The sequence below is a fragment of the Cetorhinus maximus genome, chromosome 17 (genome assembly GCF_964194155.1).
Source record: "Cetorhinus maximus chromosome 17, sCetMax3.hap1.1, whole genome shotgun sequence".
Lineage (NCBI taxonomy): Eukaryota > Metazoa > Chordata > Chondrichthyes > Lamniformes > Cetorhinidae > Cetorhinus > Cetorhinus maximus.
In genome coordinates, this window is record NC_135895.1 from 5,423,342 (window position 1) to 5,441,370 (window position 18,029).

The 18,029-nt window shown below is 44.7% G+C and overlaps 1 protein-coding gene across 2 annotated transcripts in view; it reads left to right on the forward strand.

Moving 5' to 3' along the window:
- The first annotated feature begins 9,799 nt into the window (after positions 1-9,799).
- bcl10 (BCL10 immune signaling adaptor) overlaps positions 9,800-18,029 on the forward strand; it is a 33,515-nt gene continuing 25,285 nt past the window's right edge. For both annotated transcript variants that reach the window (XM_078560664.1, XM_078560665.1), the window contains exon 1: positions 9,800-10,047. In XM_078560664.1, coding sequence (XP_078416790.1) covers positions 9,997-10,047 — 51 coding nt within the window. In that variant the 5' untranslated portion in view covers positions 9,800-9,996. The remainder of the gene's footprint in view (positions 10,048-18,029) is intronic.

The window sequence follows — 18,029 nt, forward strand, 5'->3', positions numbered from 1 at the left end:
CTCAGCTTCAGCTTCAGTTTGGGCTGATGGTGCAATCGGACTTAACTCCAGATTGTCTTGTTGAGCCTCAACTAGAGGAGATCTACTGAACACCTCTTTCAGATTATCTAAGTCTTTAACGCTAACCAAATTTCCGTCTGTGGTATCATTTTGACCTCCGATGATGGACTTTGCTTCGCCATTTGCTCAGGACATCACACGGGAAGGAAAAATTCCAGGAAACTTTTCCTGTAACTGCTCCACCTCTTTCATCTCACTTGGGTTTTCCGTCATTATCGGCGAAGCCACTATTTTCATTCCGGCTAAATCATTTCCCAGGGGTAATTCAACTCCAACTACAGGTAACTTCTGGACAACCCCTGCCATCACTGTCCCAGACATTAGGCCACACTCCAAGTACACCCAGTACAAAGGTAAGGGTAAATACTCCCCGCCAATGCCACGTATTAAAACTTTGGCTTTTAATGCACTCTCTGGGGGAAAAAATTATGCCTTTCCCCAGCAAAAAGGATTTGAGTGGCTCCTGTATCCCTAAGTATGATTATAGATTTAGCTGCCTCATTTGAGGGATAAGGGGTTACTTTTCCTCTTGGTAAGAATTCTTTATAACTCTCATGTATCTTATTCACCTCTCCTGAACTCAGTTCACACTCGGACTCACAGCTGCAGTTAACGCTACAACATGATCTGTTTTATTTTCAGTCGGGGCTCCTTTTCCTGAATCACCCTTACGTACCCCAATAATTCCCATGGATTTCCCGCGCAACTTCCAGCAATCTGCAGGAACGCTCCCCACCTTCTTACAATGGAAACACTTAGGCTACGAATATCACTTCCACTCTCGGCACCTTCCTCTCCGGTCTGAGGAGGAGTTCCCAGGGCATTCCCAGCTGCCCCTTCTCTTCCCTAGTTTTTTGTCTTCCTTTCCCCTTCCCATCTTCAATCCTTCTCCGGTTTGTGGGGGTGACAGAAAAAGGGTTTCGATTTATGGACCAGCTCATAATCATCAGCCAACTCCGCTGCCTGACTAGCTGTTGCAACTCTCTGGTCTTCAACATGGATTCTAACTACTGGAGGAAGTGAATTATTAAGTTCTTCCAGGATAATTATTTCCCTAAGAGCTTAATACATTGTAACTGCCTTTAATGCCCATATCCAATAGTCAACATTACTCTGCTTTGTGCTCTCAAATTCATTATTGGTCTGCCCAGGCTGTTTCCTTAAGTTTCAAAATTTCTGCCTGAATGCCTCAGGGACCAACTCATACACAAGAATAGCCTTTTTCACTGCAACATAATCCATAAAAACCTCTTCTGAAAATAATGCATAAACTTTATGAGGTCTGCCCACCAACCTGATCTGTAGCAGCAATGTCCAGATTTCTTTTGACCACTTCATTTGCTTAGCTACCTTCTCAAATGAAATAAAGAATGCCTCTACACCCCATTTCCTCAAACTTTGGAAGAGCTTGTACAAATTTAAACATCTCCCCACTGGGCTCATCAGAACCTTCCCCAGCACCTGAGGTCTCTTTTTATTAATTCCAGCTTTTTAAGCTAGTTTTCCCTTTCTCATTTCATCTCTTTTTCCTCCCTTGCTAACTTCTCTCTCTGGGTGGTAAAGTTCAAGGTTTTTCATTTCCATTTCCTCTGCTCTCTCTTTTTCTCGCATTTCTCTTTCTTTTTCTTTTCTTTCTAGTTCGAGTTTTCTCATCTGTCTTTCTCCCTCCAATTCAATAGGCAGGATCTTCCGGTCGGCGAGTGGGGGCGGGACCCGCTCACTGAAGCCTAAAATGATGTGGGATGACATTGGGTGGAACTTCCGACTTCACCCCGCGTCATTTCCACTTTCAGGTCAGCGGGGGCGCAGCCGAATCAGCTGTGTACCCGCCGACCTGTCAACGGCCTATTGAGGCCATTGAAAAAGTAATTAACATCGTTAATGGACCTGCCCGTCCAACCTTAAGGTTGGCGGGCAGGCCGGGAGACCTGACGGGCTTAAGAAGAAGCATGAGACCTCACCTACGGGTGGGATGAGGTTTCATGAGGGTTTTAAAATATTTAATGAAGGTTTAATAAAGAGCACACCCTCAGCTGAGGGAATCCCCCCCCACATAGCGCTTCCTGGCGGACTTCCCGCCTTAATTGGCCCGCCCATGTAAAATGGCAGTGTGCCCCCAATCGGGGGCACCGATCAGAGGCGTGCCTGCCCGTGCCCGCTCCTACACTTCCCCCCTAACGGGGGGAAAATTTTCACCAAGATTTATTAAGCTCCTTTTCTTTTTCAAGTTTACGTTTCTCCATTTGTTTGTTTGTGTTCAATCTGCTTCATTTGCAACTGAATCCTAGCTAACTCATTGACTCACTCCCTGGAGAACATGGTCTCGCTTGTAATCCTTTCAATTTCAAATGCTGCGCTATTACCTCTACGATGTCCATCTTCCTCACCCCTGTGGTTGATTCTAACTGCAATCTATCCACCAATTCCATTAGCTTAGCCTTGGTTACCTTTTGTCAACCAGTCAAGGTTAAATCTTTCACCTCTAGAAAAGCCTTAGCAGCTTCCAAAGCCATTTTGGTCTATTAATGTATAAGAAACCTGGTTTGTGTCATTTTATCCTTTATCAATTATGATTATTCCTTGTCCAATCAACTGTTTTCCGCATTTCAAAATCCCACAAGAGCCCCCAATCTATGTTATAACTGAGATGGGAGGAGTGCGCAGTTTCACCATAAGTTTCAAAGTTTAATCATTCACCAAAATGGCCAATTATTTACCTTCATTACTGTTTATAATAAAGAAACTTTAATCAGGCTTCTTTCAATAAACACAGAATGATTGATTTATTATAAAACATACACACACACACACACACACAGACACACACACACACACACACACACACAAACACAAGGGAAAACAAATAGGGTCTCTGCAGAGATGGAGCTTTGGAGGATAGGCTTTATAAAATAAAGGATAATGTTCACAGTGTTTCAACGCTGTCGACCTGGAGCTCCCTCATGTGAAGATGGGCCCGTTTGTCCCGGTAGATGTCTGGAAGTTCTCATCAATGGAGCTTAAGCACGGAGAAGAATATAGCCGGATTAATCCCTCTTGTCTCAGCCTCTCAGATTTCCAAAGACAGACAAGTTCTTAGCTGGATATCGACAATCACATGGTTTCAGGCAAGGCAGAGAGAGTGTAAGCTGGGCAGCTTATCATCTTCTCAGTTCTGTCCCAACTGAATTTTTTTAAAAAGTCCAAAACTTAAAGCTCTTTCCTGTCGTGTGATTTCCAGTAAATCACTAGTCTTTGCCTTTAAACCAGTTTTCCCACCATCCATTAAAATAATTGCGGTGGAAACAAGCAAACAGCTCTTCCCCTTCAAGTAACATGCCAGGCAGGTGATTTCTTGAAAAAGGCATGCTTGTTCCCAGTCCAAAGGTAAACTTATGACCCTTTTAAAAAAACCCAGGTCAACTTCCAAGTGACCAGATAATGCAGGTGCCCTTCCATATTTTAAAAGAGAGTATGGCTTTTAACAATATTGTATAATTTGAAATGAAAGGTATATGAAATGAAAGCGCAATGTTAAACATTCACTCTCCCCTTCACTGGTGCACAGCGGCAACAGTGAGTACCCTCTACAAGATGCACTACAGCAACTCACCGAGGCTCCTTTGACAGCACCGTCCAAACCCACGACCTCTACCACCTAAAATGACAAGGGCAGCAGATGCATGGGAACACCATCACCTGCAAGTTCCCCTTCAAACCTCACCCACCCATCAGGGAATTAGAAAACCTGTCAGCGTGAAAAATGCAAGAACCCATGAAAAAGAAACTCATCCATTGAAATAAACATTAATTAAGAGTCCAAGAAAGTGATATCTAATAGATGGATTGGATTTCTAACCAGGTCAGTGGACAAAGGAACATGCTGATTATTAGCTTGACTTGAACAAAACATTTGACACAAAGAGAGGATCAAGAATGCAATTGAAAATTGAATACAGAGCTGCTTTGAAAATAGGAACAGAAGGAAGCGATAATGTGGAATTATTTCACTTGGCAGGCATTGACTAATGCAATCTCCCTCAGGTCTGTTCTGAAGCCTCCAATGTCCCGTTCATTAATAGCTCAAGCAAAGATATTGCGATCAAAATGTCTGTTCTGGTTGCAATACAGACTTCCGAAGGAAGGAAGGAAACATACATGGAGAGAGTTGTGTACACAGAATTAGTATCTGCAAACACATGCCATTGGCAAATAAAAGGTAATGTTGGCACTTAAAAATGACCACTATGTATACATTGACAGCTATAATCTTACAAAACACAGAGGTGGCAGCTGAGCAATCATTTAAAGCTTTTGTACAGACAGAAAGAGGGTTGTTGGTACTTGATAACATTTAGAGTGCAGAGCTTATTCCTGGTGAGATACCTGGATTAAAATAATTAACCCATGACTGTAGCATTAGTGTGAAACCATTTTGCCTTGCAATAATGAACATAAGAACATGAGAACTAGGAGCAGGAGTAGGCAATTCAGCCCCTCGAGCCTGCCCCGCCATTCAATACGATCATGGCTGATCCCATTTCGGCCTCAACTCCAATTTCCTACCCTCTCCCCATAACCTTTCAGCCCGTTACTAATTAAAATTCTGTCTATCTCCTCCTTAAATTTATTCAGCGTCCCGGCATCCACTGCATTCTGAGATAGTGAATTCCACAGATTCATGACCCTTTGAGAAAAGCAATTCCTCCTCATCTCTGATTTAAATCTACCACCCCTTAGCCTAAAACTATGGCCTCTCGTCCTAGAATGCCCCACAAGGGGAAACATCCGCTCCACGTCTACTTTGTCTGTCCCCTTTAGCATCTTATATATCTCAATTAGATCTCCTCTCATCCTTCTAAACTCTAGCGAGTATAGGCCTAAACTGCTCAACCTCTCCTCATAAGACAAGCCCCGCATCTCTGGAATCAATCTAGTGAACCTCCTCTGAACCGCCTCCAATGCAACTACATCCTTCCTCAAATAAGGGGACCAAAACTGTGCACAGTACTCCAGGTGCGGTCTCACCAATGCCTTGTACTGCTGCAACATTTCCCTATTTTTATACTCTATTCCTTTAGCAATAAATGCCAAAATTCCATTTGCCTTCCTTATTACCTGCTGTACCTGCATACTAGCTTTCAGTGATTCATGCACGAGGACACCCAGGTCCCTCTGCACTGAAGCATTCTGAAGTTTCTCTCCATTTAAATAGTAAGTCACCTTTTCATTCTTCCGACCAAAATGGATAACCTCACACTTATCCACGTTAAACTCCATCTGCCAAATTTTGGCCCATTCAATGCTGCAGTCACAGTGTTAATGCAGCCTGAATCCAGCCTGGAATGGCATTGGATTGACTCATTCAATTCCCGATAGCAGGGTGTTTCACTTCACCTTGTTCCACAGGCAGCCTCTTCAACACTCAAATTATACTAACAAAGTTTAGCATTGGCTGAGTAGTGGATAGTGTAGAGGATAGCCATAATCTCCAAAACAATATAGATGGGTTGGTGGAGTGGGCGGTAAAGTGGCAGATGGATTTTAAAATAGAGAAGTGTGAGGTCATACATTTAGGGAGGTCAAACAGTTACATAACGGATTACATAATAAATGGGAATATACTAAGAGGTGTAGATGAAGTGAGAGATCTTGGTGTACAAGTACACAGGTCCCTGAAGGCAGCAGTTCAAGTAGACAAGGTTGTAAAGAAGGCATATGGAATGCTCTCCTTCATTGGCAGAGGGATAGAATACAAAAGTAAGGATATAATGTTGGAATTGTATAAAACACTGGTGAGGCCACAACTGGAGTATTGTGTGCAGTTCTGGTCACCACATTACAGGAAGGATGTAATAGCGCTGGAGAGAGTGCAGAGGAGGTTTACAAGAATGTTGCCAGGGTTAGAAAAGTGTAGCTATGAGGAGGGATTGGATAGGTTGGGGTTATTTTCCTTAGAACAAAGAAGGCTGAGAGGTGACTTGATTGAGGTGTACAAAATTATGAGGGGAATAGATAGAGTGGACAGGGTAAAATTGTTTCCCTTGATGGAGAATTCTAGAACCAGGGGACATAGATTCAAGATAAGTGGCAGAAGGTGTAGGGGGGACGTGAGGAAGAACTTTTTTACGCAGAGGGTAGTGGTTGTCTGGAATTCGCTGCCCAAGTTGGTGGTAGAGGCAGAAACTCTAAACTCTTTTGAAAAGTGCCTGGATCTGCACCTTAAGTGCTGTAAGCTGCAGGGCAATGGGCCGGGTGCAGGAAGGTGAGATTAGAAAGGGCACCTGGATGTCCTCGGGCTGGCATGGACAAGATGGGCCAAATGGCCTCCTTCTGTGCTGTAACTTTTCTATGGTTCTATGGTGCAAAATTAAAACTACTTCACATCAATTCCAAACGTGCAGTACAAATGCACATTAAAAACAGACAGTTCAAACTAGTGAGAACAGCCAGTTGGAGTAGTTTTCCTAATCAGAGAAAGGCAGCATTCATTTGTAATGGGCAAGTCATGTCTAACAAGTCTAGTTGATTTTTTTTGGAGAAGGTAACTAATATGGTAGATTAGGGAGTCTCCATGGATGTTATTTATTTGGACTTCCAGAAAGCATTAAACAGTGTTCCACATAAAAGACTGAATAAAGATGAGATTGCATGGAACCAGGGGGGACCTATTGACATGGATATCAAATGGTTAGAAGTTCGGAAGCAGGAGAGCAGGGATGATGGATATGGATACTCCATTGTGGACAATGGCTAATTACTTATTTACGTATGTAAATTGGCCAACTGTGGTTATTACTGCCCCCTAAGGATCTGTATTGGAGCTGCAGCTTTTCACTATATTTATAAATGGCCTGACTGAAGGAATAGAGAGCCATTTATCTAAGTTTGCCATGACACTAAGTTAAATGGCGCAGTAAATAGTGCTGATAGGACCAGATGTTGCAAAGCGGTATTTATAGATTCAGGTGAGTGAGCAAAACTGCAGCAGGGGCATAATAAAACAAATGTGACACCAAGCCATGGAAGGAGAAAGTAGATCAGGTGACTAAAGCTTAAAGAGGTAGGTTTTAAGTCCCTTAATGGAGGAAAGCGAGATGGAGTCAGAGAGGTTTAGGAAGAGAATTCCAAAGCTTAGGACTTAGACAGCTGAAGGCACGGCCACCAATGGTGGAATAATTAAAATTGGGGATGCTCAGGAGCCCAGAATTAGATGAGTGCAGATATCTCAGAGGGTTGTGGGGCTAGAGGTGATTACAGAGCTAGGGAGGGACAGTATGGAGGGATTTGGGCTAACAGGGTTAAATTATAAGGACAGCTTTCATGGGCAAAGCTTATATTCCCTTGAATGTAGAAGATTAAATATGTGATCTAATTAAAGTGGTTAATATGATTAAAGGATTTGACAGGGTTGAGAGAGAGAGAAAATAGTTCATTGGAATTAGTCCTTGGCCATTCAGATGTGATGTCAGAATAGGGATTCAGGATCACTAAAACCAAGACAGTTAACAGATTAAGGCTATATAATGGGATAGATGGTTTTAAGGCAAGAGGGATAGAATTAAAAAATGAAGTGGTTTTGGTAAATTTATAGAACTTTGCAAGACCAGTTGGACTAGTGTGTATGGTTTTCAGTTTCACACGACAGGACATACAGTGGAGGTTTATCAGGAAGTGGAGTTGACATTAAAAATCAGTCATCATCCTATTGAATGGTGCAGCAGGCTCAAGGGCCAACTGGCCTCCAAGATCCCTTTAAAATTTAGTTGGCGTGTGCAGCCAGTTTATTTTTTTAGTGCATAGTCCCTTTCATTTCTTTGCATGCCCACTGCACTTGTACCTTCCAGGCTGTTGTGTGCCACATACCTGTGCAGCTTAAATTGCCGATTCCTGCTCCTATTTCTCATGTTCTTACTGTGGGCTTTTTTTTAATTCTTTCATGGGGTCTGGGCAAGACCAGCATTTGTTGCTGATCCCTAATTGTCCTTGAATTGATTGGCTTGCTCGGCCATTCCAGGGGGCAGTTAAGAGTCAACCACATTGCTGTGGGTCTGGAGTCACATGTAGGCCAGACCAGGTGAGGGTGGCAGATTTCCTTCCCCTAAAGGGCATTAGTGAACCAGATGGGTTTTTACGACAATCAGCAATGGTTTCGTGGTCATCATCAGACTTTTAATTCCAGAGTTTTATTGGATTCAAATTTCACGATCGCCATGGTGGGATTCGAACCCAGGTCCCCAGAAGATTACCCTGGGTCCCTGGAATACTGGACCAGTGACAATACCACTCAACACTCAAATTATACTAACAAAGTTTAGCATTGGTGGAGCCCAGACCTGCTAAGGGCAGCCTGAGGTTAGGATTCCCTAAAGCGGAATTGGTGAAGCAGGTGGATTCTTATGACAATTGGCAATAGTTTCACAGTAACCATTAATGAGATTATCTTATATTTGTTAATTGAATTTCCATTGGCATGGCGGGATTCGAACCTGTGTTCTCAGATCATTATATAAAAGCAAAATACTGCGGATGCTGGAAATCTGAAACAAAAACAGCAAATGCTGGAAAAACTCAGCAGGTCTAACAGTGTCGGTGGAGAGAGAATCAGAGTTAACTCTTCGAGTCCGTACAGGCTTTTGTGTTTTTTTCTCAGAGCATTAGCCTGGGTCTCTGGATTATCGGTCCAGTGACAATAATACCACTCTGTTTCTACTGCCCAAAACTGGCTGTATCTAATCCCCGATAAATCCAATCGGGAATTTGCAACAAACCAGAAGGCGGTGAGAATGTGGAACTTGGTATCACAGAGAGTGGCTGAAGTGATTAGTATAGATACAGTTAAGACAGTTATAGTTACGTGAGGGAGAAAGGAATAGAAGGATACGCTGGAAAAACTCAGCAGGTCTGGCAGCATCGGCGGAGAAGAGCACAGTTGACGTCCTCGAAACGTCAACTGTGCTCTTCTCCGCCGATGCTGCCAGACCTGTTGAGTTTTTCCAGGTATTTCTGTTTCTGTTTTTGTTTTGGATTTCCAGCATCCGCAGTTTTTTTGTTTTTATCAGAAGGATATGCAGGTAAAGTGCTCCCAGGCTTGAACCTCAGTTAAACCTAAAACAAAAACAGAATTACCTGGAAAAACTCAGCAGGTCTGGCAGCATCGGTGGAGAAGAAAAGAGTCGACGTTTGGGGTCCACATGACCCTTCAACAGAACTGAAGTATAGTTAGGAGAGAGGTGAAATATGAGCTGGTTTAAGGTGAAGGTGGGGGGAGAGAAGTTGAGGGGGGGCGGTGGTTGTAGGGACAAGTGAGCAGTGATAGGAGCAGATAATCAAAAGATGTCACAGACAGAAGGAATATGGTTGGGCTGAATGACCTAACAGTGCTGTGAATTATTTTGTAACCTTGTAAATTGCCATCAAGAAAGTCCCAAAAGACAGACATTTGTTTCAATGGAAATAGTTAAAAGGAGAGAATTTTCACCAGCTGAGGACGTTCTAGTCAATGAAGCCCTTTTTTTTTCTGTCTGAAAGAAAGGTTGCGTTTTATCAATGTAAAAGTTGTGGCAATGTGTTATCTTAAATGAAACTTCCGCACAATGGTGAGGTTTCCACAATCACAACCCAAAGGGGTCTGGGCTGAAACTCCCTTACGTCAGCTCCACCAGAGGAAACTGCAGGAGGTGCGGAGGTTGCAATTGGTTAGAATGATAACCGGCTTCCCTTTTCATAGTGTGTGTTTGAAAAAAAAAAACCAGGAAGTGAAGAGTGTAACAATACAAATATGCAGTTTCATGTCAAAGGGGTTTTGGTGAATTTCCGCCCCACACCCAGCTGGCTGGGAATCTGAGTTTGGGGGGATTGCTCTGTGTGTTTGTGTGTGTGGGGACAGGGAGAATCAGGACAGAGATTCACACAGTCTTTCCCCGGAACCCCGCACTAATGGAGTCTGTGCAACTCACCGAAGACGAGATGGCTGAAATAAAAAAGGAAGTAAGTTGCTGGCGCCGCTTTTACGCTGTGAGAAGGAGCCGGTTTCCCCCCCACCCCACCCCACCCCCTCTCCCACCCTCTGCCGGAGGTTACAGACCCTCCCTTCCCCTCTTCCCCTGCTTAAAGGACAGGACAGGTCAGGTCAGGTGAATGACACACCTTGAGCGCCGGCGTGGGTGCATCTGAGACAGACTGGCACACCTGGGCACTTTGGGGCCTGGAACACTTAACCTGGTGCACCTGGGGGGTGGGCACTGAGGTACAGATACACCCAGTCACTGAAGCTGCTGTACATGGGGCAGTGTGGGCAGACCACCTGGGGCGCCATGGGTTACGTACAACTGGGCACAAGCTGGTGTACTCGGAGCAGCACCCATGTGTATAAATGGGCACCATGGGACAAACCTGGGCAGAGCAGACAGGTGCACCTGGACATTGCAGGACAGCCCACCTGGGAGCAGTGCAAGGCTGGAATCCTGCCTTTTTCACAAGGACCTCGCTGAGTGGCCAGACATACTCCACAGTGACTGACCTCATTGTAGAGACTGCCTCAGTCTCACCCATCCAAAAATTTTTTAAAAAGCTGCCCTTAATTTTTGCAAACCTGAAACAAAAACCAGAACGATCCAGCTCGAATCTTTCCTGTGGTTTGTGTTAATGAAATCAGAGTCCTTTCCACTTTGGAGTTTTGAGGGGTTTTTTTTTCATTTTGCAGTAATGCTTTTTGGAAAATCTTTTCTTTTTAAAAAAAAAAGGTCAAGCACCTTTCAGCATTGACACGGTTTGTTCTCTCGATTTTAAAAATAGCCAATGTGACTGTGGTTAGCAGCAGATCGCCAATGCGTGCAGAGCTAACACAGGCGTGAGCCTGTCAGCAGGCCTCTGCTCCCCAAAAGACTAGTATTGTTAGAGAAATTTGGATAAGTGCTTTAACTCTCTGTATTGCTGGTTGCAAAAAGGAGCATTTGACTTATTTTCATTTTAAAATGATTATTTTCTCTCTTCTTCTAACACTGACCTTGGAGGGAATGGGGAGACTTGGTGGTGGTGGCGTTTTGGTATTGTCGCTGGACTAGTACAGCAGAGACCCAGGGTAATGTTGGGGACCTGGGTTCGAATCCCGGCAGGACAGGCCCAGCAGAGGTGGCAGTGCAGTGGTGTACAGTCAGGAGGGAGTTTCCCTGGGAGTCCTCAAGATCGACTCCAGACCCCATGATGTCTCATGGCATCAGGTCAAACATGAGCAAGGAAACCTCCTGCTGATTACCATGTACTGACCTCCCTCACCTGATCAATCGGTGCTCCTCCATGTTGAACACCACTTGGAGGAAGCACTGAGGGTGGCAAGGGCACAGAATGTACTCTGGGTGGGGGACTTCAGTGGCTACTACTGGCTGAGTCCTAAATGACAGAGCTGCTAGATTGAGTCTGTGACAGGTCGTGAGGGAACCAACAAAAGGGAAAAACATACTTGATCTCATCCTCACCAACCTGCCTGCCACAGATGCATCTGTCCATGACAGTATCACTAGGAGTGACCACCACACAGCCATTGTGGAGACAAAGTCCCACCTTCACATTGAGGATACCCTCCATCATGTTGTGTGGCACTACCACTGTGCTAAATGGGATAGATTTCAAACAGATCTAGCAACTCTAGACTGGGCCTCCATGAGGCGCTGTTGGCCATCAGCAGAACTGTACTCGAACACAATCTGTAACCTCATGGCCCAGCATATTCCCCACTCTACCATAACCAGGGGGTCAACCATGGTTCAATGAAGAGTGCAGGAGGGCATGCCAGGAGCAGCACCAGGCAAAAATGAAGTGTCAACCTGGTGAAGCTATAAAACGGGACTACAGAAGCAGCAATTGATAGACCGAGCTAAGCGATCCCACAACTAACAGAAGTCTCCAGCATCCCAGATGCCAGTCTTCAGCCAATTCGATTCACTCCACGTGATATCAAAAAACGGTTGAAGGCACTGGATATTGCAAAGACTATTGGCCCTGACAATATTCCGGCAATAGTACTGAAGACTTGTGCTCCAGAACTTGCTGCGCCCCTAGCCAAGCTGTTCCAGTACAGCTACAACACTGGCATCTACCCAGCAATGTGGAAAATTGCCCAGGTATGCCCAGTAGGACAAATCCAACCCAGCCAATTACCACCCCATCAGTCTACCCTCCATCATCAGTAAGTTAATGGAAGGTGCCATCAACATTGCTATCAAGCCTGATGCCCAGTTTGGGTTCCACCAGGGCCACTCAGCTCCTGACTTCATTACAGCCTTGGCTCAAACATGGACAAAAGTGCTGAACTCCTGAGGTGTGGCGGGAGTGACTGCCCTTGACATCAAGGCAGCATTTGACCGAGTGTGGCATTAAGGAGCCCAAGCAAAACTGGAGTCAATGGGAATCAGGGGGAAAACTCTCCGCTGGTTGATGTCATACTTAGCACAAAGGAAGATGGTTGTGGTTGTTGGAGGTCAGTCATCTCAGCTCAAGGACATCACTGCAGGGGTTCCTCAGGGTAGTGTCCTAGGCCCAACCATCTTCAGCTGCTTCATCAATGACCTTCCTTCCATCATAAGGTCAGAAGTGGGGATGTTCGCTGATGATTGCATAATGTTCAGCACCAATTGCGACTCCTCAGATACTGAAGCAGTCCATGTCCAAATGCAGCAAGACCTGGATAATATCCAGGCTTGGGCTGACAAGTAGCAAGTAACATTTGCGCCACACAAGGCAATGGCCATCTCCAATAAGAGAGAATCCAACCATCGCCCCTTGATGTTCAATGACATTACCATCACTGAATCCCCCACTGTCAACATCCTGGGGGTTACCATTGACCAGAATCTGAACTGGACTAGCCATATAAATACTGTGGCTACAAGAGCAGGTCAGAGGCGAGGATTTGTGCGACGAGTAACTCACCTCCTGACTCCCCAAAGCCCGTCCACCATCTACAAGGCACAAGTCAGGACTGTGATGGAAAACTCCCCAATTGCCTGAATGAGTGCAGCTGCTACAACACTGAAGAAGCTGGACACCATCCAGGACAAAGCAGCCCACTTGATTGGCACCACATCCACAAACATTCACTCCCTCCATCACTGACACAGTAGCAGCAGTGTGTACCATCTACAAGATGCACTGCAGGAATTCACCAAGGCTCCCTAGGCGGCACCTTCCAAACCCACAACCACTACTGTCTAGAAGGACAAGGGCAGCAGATACATGGGAACACCACCACCTGGAAGTTCCCCTCCAAGTCACTCACCATCCTGACTTGGAAATATATCGCCGTTCCTTCACTGTCGCTGGGTCAAAATCCTCGAACTCCCTCCCTAACAGCACTGTGGATGCACCTACACCACATGGACTACAGCGATTCAAGAAGGCAGCTCACCACCACCTTGAGGGCAACTAGGGATGGGCAATAAATGCTGGCCCAGCTAGCGAAGCCCACATCCCGTGAATGAATTAAAAAAATAGGAATTACACGTGATCGTACGAATTTAGGAGTAGGAGAAAGCTACTCGGCCCTTCAAGCCTGCTCTGCCATTCAATAAGGTCATAGTTGATATGATTGTAACTTCCCACCCATGCCGCCAATAACCTTTCACCTACTTGCTTATCAAGAATCTATCTAACTCTGCCTTAAAAATATTCAAATACTCTGCTTCCACCGCCTTTTGAGGAAGGGAGCTCCAAAGACCCACGACCCTCTGAGAGAAAAAAATTTTCCTCATCTGTCTTAAATGAGCATCCCCTTAATGTTAAACAGTGACCCCCGGATCTGGATTCCCCCACAAGAGGAAACATCCTTTCCACATCCACCCTGTCAAGACCCATCAGGTTCTTAAAGGCTTCAATCAAGTCACCTCTTACTCTTCCGAACTCCAGTGGATAAAAGCCTAACCTGTCCAACCTTTCCTCATAAGACAACCCACCCATTCCTAGTATTAGCCTCGTAAATTTTCTCTGAACTGCTTCTAATGCATTTATATCTTTCCTTAAATAAGGAGACCAATATTGTACGCAATACTCCAGATGTGGTCTCACCAATGCCCTGTACAACTGAAGCGTAACCTCCCTACTTTTGTAATCAACTCCCTTCACAATAAATGATAACATTCTATTAGCTTTCTTAATTACCTGCTGTACCTGCATACTAACCTTTTGTGATTCATGCACTAGGAATCTCATATCCCTCTGAATCTCACAGCTCTGCAATCTCTCACCACTTAGATAATATATTTCTTTCTATTCTTCCTGCCAAAATAGTCAATTTCACATTTGCCAACATTATACTCCACTTGCCAGATCTTTGCCCACTCACTTAGCCTATTTATGTATCTTTGTAGCCCCCTTACGTCCTCTTCACAATTTACCTTCCTACCTATCTTTGTGTCGTCAGCAATTTTAGCCACCATCCCATCCATCCCTTCATCCAAGTCATTTATATAAATTGTAAAAAATTGAGGCCCCAGCACTGATCCCCGTGGCACACCCCTCGTTACATCCTGACAGCCATAAAAAAAGACTCATTTATAGCTACCCTCTGTTTCCTGTTAGCTAGCCAATCTTATATCTGTGCCAGTATATTACTCCCTACACCATGAGCTTTTATTCGCTGCAATAATCTTTGATGTGGCAATTTATCAAATGCCTTCTGGAAATCTAAGTACAGTACATTCACTGATTCCCCTTTATCCACAGCACATGTGACTCCTTCAAAGAACTCCAATAAATTGGTTAAACATGATTTCCCTTTCACAAAACCATGTTGACTCTGCCTGATTACCTTAAACTTTACTAAGTGCCCTCTTACTCTTTTCTTATTTAAATATCGATAGAAACTCTTACTATCCATCTTTATATTTCCAGCTAGCCTCCTCTAGTACTCTAATTTTTCCCTTCTTATTAATCTTTTTGTCATTCTTTCATGTTCCTTATATTCTGTCCAATCTTCTGACCTGCCACCCATCTTTGCGCAATTATATGCTTTTTCTTTAAGTTTCATTCTGTCTTTAACTTTTTAAACTAACCACGGATGGTGGGCCCTCCCCTTGGAATTTTTCTTTCTCATTGGAATGTATCTACTCTGCATATTCTGAAATATCCCTTTAAAAGTCTGCCCCTGCATCTTTATAGACATATCCCTTAACCTCATTTGCCAGTTCGCTCTAGACAGCTCTGCTTTCATGCCCTCATAACTGCCCTTATTTAAGTTTAAAATACTAGTCCTGGACCCACTTTTCTCTCCCTCAAACTGAATGTAAAATTATGATCGCTGCTACCTATGCCTTCACCATGAGGTTATCAATTAATCCTATCTCATTGCACAGTACTAGGCCTAGTGTAGCCTGCTCTCTGGTTGGCTCCAGAACATGCTGTTGCCCTTGAGAAGGTGGTGGTGAGCTGCCTTTTTGAACCGCTGCAGTCCATGTGGTGTAGGCACACCCACAGTGCTGTTAGGAATGGGGTTCCAGGATTTTGACACAGTGACAGTGAAGGAACAGTGATATATTTCCAAGTCAGGATGATGTGTGGCTTGGAGGGGGACTTCCAGGCAGTGGTGTTCCCATCTACTTGCTGCCCTTGTCCTTCTAGGCGGTAGTGGTCATGGGTTTGGAAGGTGCTGTCTAAGGACCCTTGGTGAATTCCTGCAGTGCATCTTGTTGATGACACACACTGCTACTACTGTGCCTATGGTGGTGGAGGAGGTAAATGTTTGTGGATGTGGAGCCAATCAAGTGGGCCGCTTTGTCCTGGACGATGTCCAGCTTCTTGAGTGTTGTGGGAGCTGCACTCATCCAGGCACGTGGGGAGTATTCCAACACACTCCTGACTTGTGCCTTGTAGATGGTGGACAGACTTTGGGGAGTCAGAAGATGAGTAACTCGTTGCACGATTCCTAGCCCCTGACCTGCTCTTGTAGCCACAGTATTTATATGGCTAGTCCAGTTCAATTTCTGGTCAATGGTAACCCCCAGGATGTTGATAGTGGGGGATTCAGTGATGGTAATGCCATTGAACATCAAGGGGCAATGGTTAGATTCTCTCTTGTTGGAGATGGTCATTGCCTGGCACTTGTGTGGTGTGAATGTTACTTGCCTCTTGTCAGCCCAAGCCTGGATATTGTCCAGGTCTTGCTGCATTTGGACATGGACTGCTTCCAAATAGTCCCACGCCCCCTGCTCTTTCCCCATTGCCCTGCGCATTTTCCCAATCAAGTATTTACCCAAATCCCTGGTGAAAGTTACAGTTTGTTTCAGATTTTCAGTATCTGCAGTATGCTGCTTTTTGATCCCTGTTTCTCCAGCTTCTCCTCACATGTAAATTAGAACAAGATTCTTTCCAATGTTTTTAATTTGTCTTCGCAGCATAAAAGCAGTTTCTGTTAGTGGACAGTGTGCGCTATCATCCTCAACCTGTGGCCCTGTATATTCTGTCTTTGAAGTAACAGGTTTAGAAATTAACACTTGTCCTCTTGTTATCACACTGGATGGTCACCGCATTCAACAACAGCTTGCATTTCATTAGCATCTCTTTACAGCTGTATGAGGACACTGTGCCATGGGAGAGAAATTGGGGCAGGCGACTGAAGGCTAATTTGGAGAAGATTTGTGTAGGAGGATTGAGAGTCAGAGGCAAGTTGAGGACTGAGTTCCAGAATAGGTGCAAGATAGTTGGAAATTCTGTCACTGAGGGCGGGGTGAGCCTATTGGGTATAGAAGGAAATGTATTACTGGAGGAGATTGCAGAGGTCAGAAGGTGCACTAGCATTTGAAGGCAAGAATAAGACCATAAGACCATAAGATATAGGAACAAAAATTAGGCCATTTGGCCCATCGAGTCTGGTCCGCCATTCAATCATGGCTGATAAGTTTCTCAACCCTGTTCTCCCGCCTTCTCCCCGTAACCTTTGATCTCCTTACCAGTCAAGAACCTATCTATCTCGGTCTTAAATACACTCAATGACCTGGCCTCCACACCCTTCTGTGGCAATGAATTCCATAGATTCACCACTCTCTTGCTAAAGAAGTTTCTTCTCATCTCTGTTCTAAAAGGTCTTCCCTTTACTCTGAGGCTGTGCCCTCGGGTCCTAGTCTCTCCTACTAATGGAAACATCTTCCCCATGTCCACTTTATCCAGGCCTTTCAGTATTCTGTAAGTTTCAATCAGATCCCCCCCTCATCCTTCTAAACTCCATCGAGTATAGACCCAGAGTCCTCAAACGTTCCTCATATGTTAAGTCTTTCCTTCCTGGGATCGTTCTCGTGAACCTCCTCTGGACCCTCTCCAGGGCCAGAACATCCTTCCTGAGATATGGGGCCCCAAATTGCTCACAATATTCTAAATGTGGTCTGACCAGAGCCTTATAAAGCCTCAGCAGCACATCCCTGCTTTTATATTCTAATCCTCTCGAAATAAATGCCAACATTGCATTTGCCTTCCTAATTACTGACTCAACCTGCAAGTTAACCTTAAGAGAATCCTGGACTAGGACTCCCAAGTCCCTTTGAACTCCAGATTTCTGAATTCTCTCCCCATTTAGAAAATAGTCTATGCCTCTATTCTTCCTACCAAAGTGCATGATCTCACACTTCCCCACGTTGTATTCCATCTGCCACTTCTTTGCCTATTCTCCTAACCTGTCCAAATCCTTCTGCAGCCTCCCCGCCTCCTCAATACTACCTGTCCCTCCACCTATCTTTGTATCATCTGCAAACTTAGCCAGGATGCCCTCAGTTCCTTCATCTAGATCATTAATGTATAAAGTGAAAAGTTGTGGTCCCAACACTGACCCCTGCAGAACTCCACTAGTCACCAGCTGCCATCCTGAGAAGTACCCCCTTATCCCCACTCTCTGCCTCGTGCCAGACAGTCAATCTTCTATCCATGCTAGTACCTTGCCTCTAACGCCATGGGCTCTTATCTTACTGAGCAGCCTCCTGTGCGGCACCTTG